Source organism: Sinocyclocheilus grahami, unplaced genomic scaffold (genome assembly GCF_001515645.1).
Source record: "Sinocyclocheilus grahami isolate Dianchi unplaced genomic scaffold, SAMN03320097.WGS_v1.1 scaffold2521.1, whole genome shotgun sequence".
Classification (NCBI taxonomy): domain Eukaryota; kingdom Metazoa; phylum Chordata; class Actinopteri; order Cypriniformes; family Cyprinidae; genus Sinocyclocheilus; species Sinocyclocheilus grahami.
The window spans coordinates 21,405-24,410 of record NW_015507700.1 but is presented as its reverse complement, the minus strand read 5'-3'; the positions used below and the strand labels follow the sequence as shown (position 1 = coordinate 24,410).

General features: G+C 36.3%; 1 protein-coding gene across 1 annotated transcript in view; it reads left to right on the top strand.

The window, feature by feature from the left end:
* The first annotated feature begins 2,437 nt into the window (after nt 1-2,437).
* LOC107575234 (proline-rich membrane anchor 1-like) overlaps nt 2,438-3,006 on the top strand; it is an 18,837-nt gene continuing 18,268 nt past the window's right edge. The window contains exon 1 of the mRNA XM_016261642.1: nt 2,438-2,503. Coding sequence (XP_016117128.1) covers nt 2,441-2,503 — 63 coding nt within the window. The 5' untranslated portion in view covers nt 2,438-2,440. The remainder of the gene's footprint in view (nt 2,504-3,006) is intronic.

The following is a 3,006-nucleotide window of genomic DNA, read 5'->3' as shown; positions in this document are numbered from 1 at the left end:
TCTATCTATCTATCATCTGACTCTATCTATCTATCTATGTATCTATCTATCTATCATCTGACTCTATCTATCTATCTATGTATCTATCTATCTATCATCTGACTCTATCTATCTATCTATGTATCTATCTATCTATCATCTGACTCTATCTATCTATCTATCTGTCTATCTATCTATCTATCATCTATCTATTTATCTATCTATCTATCTGTCTAATAGAAAGAATAGACTCTTTATTGACAAACAAATCTGGGCTTGTGAAGTGTGTGTAGGTCTATACATCTATTGTTTTAATTGCTGAAAAATAATTTTATTGCAAGATAATATTGCTCTTATGAGGAGAGCATTAATACTCAGACATGAAAAATGTAAATAAGTGTCTCTAAACCTACAGAAAATACTAACATAAATAGCAATAAAAGACTTATCATGAAGAGGCAACACACAGAATATGTAAATGTTGTCCCATAATCACATTTGTATTAAAACGCCACGCGAGGGCGCACTTTCCCGCGCATTATCATTATATTCCCTCCAGTTATGTTTCAACTAAAATATACATTAGTGAAATTCTTTAGATAATATTTTAGTGTGCTTACTGTGAGATGATCATAGTTTTATCATCTCTCATAATTTCATTAGTAGAAGGAGTTCTGTTCTTTAATTGTAATGGCAAAAAGCAATTCACTGTTAATTAAGTGACGCTGTTTTTGTATGAAAGGTTTTTCTTTTTACAGTAAATACCCCATGATGGTGTAAGACTAATTATCATGCCATGAATTATTGATAACTGATCAATAATACTTATATAAAGTTATATTAGCAAAAATGTATTACTTTCCTTTTTTTGTCTGTTTTTCATTATGACATAAATGTGTAAAATCAGTCATTTCTCAGATCACAAGTGAAATTCTACGTGTTCATCTAGGCACTAATGCACATCAGAGCAATATTTCATTCTTCTGAAGAAATTGCCAATGCTTTAGTACATTCATGCAATTCATTGTGTACAATTGTCTGCTGTTTCCAAAATGATCAATTGCTTACATCATAATCAAAACATATTATGGTTCTCTGCTGAATAGTCTTTACGCTCAAAACATCAAGGCATTAGTTCATTGCATAAGTCATAAAATGTAAAATAGCTGAACTAGTTGTTATAATTTGTCAAGCATTTTTTTCTATACCTCTCTCTCTCTCTCTTTATTTTTGTAAATGTGTCCTGAATTTAATTGAATGAATCTTGAATGTAACGTGTTAGATCAACCTGTTCTGTAAAAAAGGTCAGATATGCATTTCACAAAGCTATACATTTGACCAGCATATAGACAGAGCACAACACAGTGTACAAATTCTAACAAAAAAGAACAACAAAGAAACAAACAGCCAAGAAGAAGAAGAAGAGTGAAGATGTGAGAGAGGCAGAAGAGGCAAAGGATGAAATCAGGGCAGTTATTGTGGACCGTGTTCAATCATTCTAACGTCTGTAGACAGAACAGTTATGAATCAAAACTGATTGCTGTTGCACTGCTATAGCCTATTGTAATGATTCATAATACAGTAGTCCACTTGCATTTTACATTATACAGTAGGCTAAATAAAGGGAGAGAGAGTCTTGTGCAACTGAGAATCCTGTCCAGTCTCTTGCAATCAGTATCCCACATACAGTAATGTGTACATTTTTTATACTGTTGAAATCATAGAGAAAAAGTGCAGTCTTGGGCATTTTCAGTAATTGTCATGCAAACTGTAGCCACAGTGTACATACTGACAGAGTGTAGGCCTACTGTTATATTGACAGCATGGCTAAACGTTATGATTATTTTGTTCGTGAACAATGACACAAGGACTAATTCAGATGCACTGGTGCTCACTGACATACATACTTCTGAGAGATGATGAACTAAGGAATTTGAGAAAGGTCAGGCTTTTGCAGGTTATCCATTGAGTGGTGCTTCGAGAAATGCATTTATTGGTTTGCAAATGTTAAGGATGACTAGAGAAAAGCTGTGGCTTTCGCGTTACACACGTCTGAAGCTCAAACTCTTGAGGACTGGGGCGCTAGAGAAGAGAGAGAGGGAGGAGCAGAGTTACGCAGAGACTCCATCACATCACGCAACATGACACTGTGTGCTTGCTCCGAACAGCAGGCTATTTCTGCAGAGATCTGAGGAGTCTGCGCTCAGCCCGCTGTCTGCTGCTGTTAGGATGGTCTGTGGAGTTACTCAGTCTGACACTGACCAGTGATGAAGAGTTTATAGTCCTGAGCTGGAGTCACACCACATGCGGGTACGTGGAAGAACTGATCACTCTGCTAAAGTCACCGAATGAAAATAAAGAGTTTTTGCTTCAGAAAACAAGTCACTGAGTAAAAGTGCTTCTGTGCTTGTGTTCAGGGTCCTTCACATCACTTGGGTTTCAGCACAGGAGTGAAGGAGCGATGCTGGACCTCTGGCCTCTCGTGTTTGGGCACTGCTGGCTCTCCTGTCTTCTCTTGTGTCAGGTACGTCTGAAGGAAGTCCCGTGCTGATGTTTAGGATGGTCTATGCAGTGTTTAATAAAAAGAATGTTTAATTAAATCAGAGACGTCAGACCCCTTTTAGTGGGTAAAATACAGCTGTGCTCCAGTAAATTATTTGATAAATCCTTATCTGACAGTGATGACCACATAACGACCAGAGAATAATTTCCCTATTATTATTATTGTTATTATTATTATTATAAATTAGCTGTTTAGCGTCAGAATTAGTGGTACCAGATTGCGAATGAATCACACTTTTGATCTAATAGGCTAAATTGGTTTGTAAAAGAGTCTGAAATCGATTTAAGTTTGATTCATTGGACAGTTCGCTCCCACACTGATTCCAGTTTCTCACATTTGTAAATCAGAAAACACAAAAGCAAGTGCTGATTGAGGTGGATATTTATCTACGACCTATCATATGAAACAAAACTTTTAACTGTCAGTTATCAGCAATGAAGTACTGCAGGTAAAGACTAGGGGGG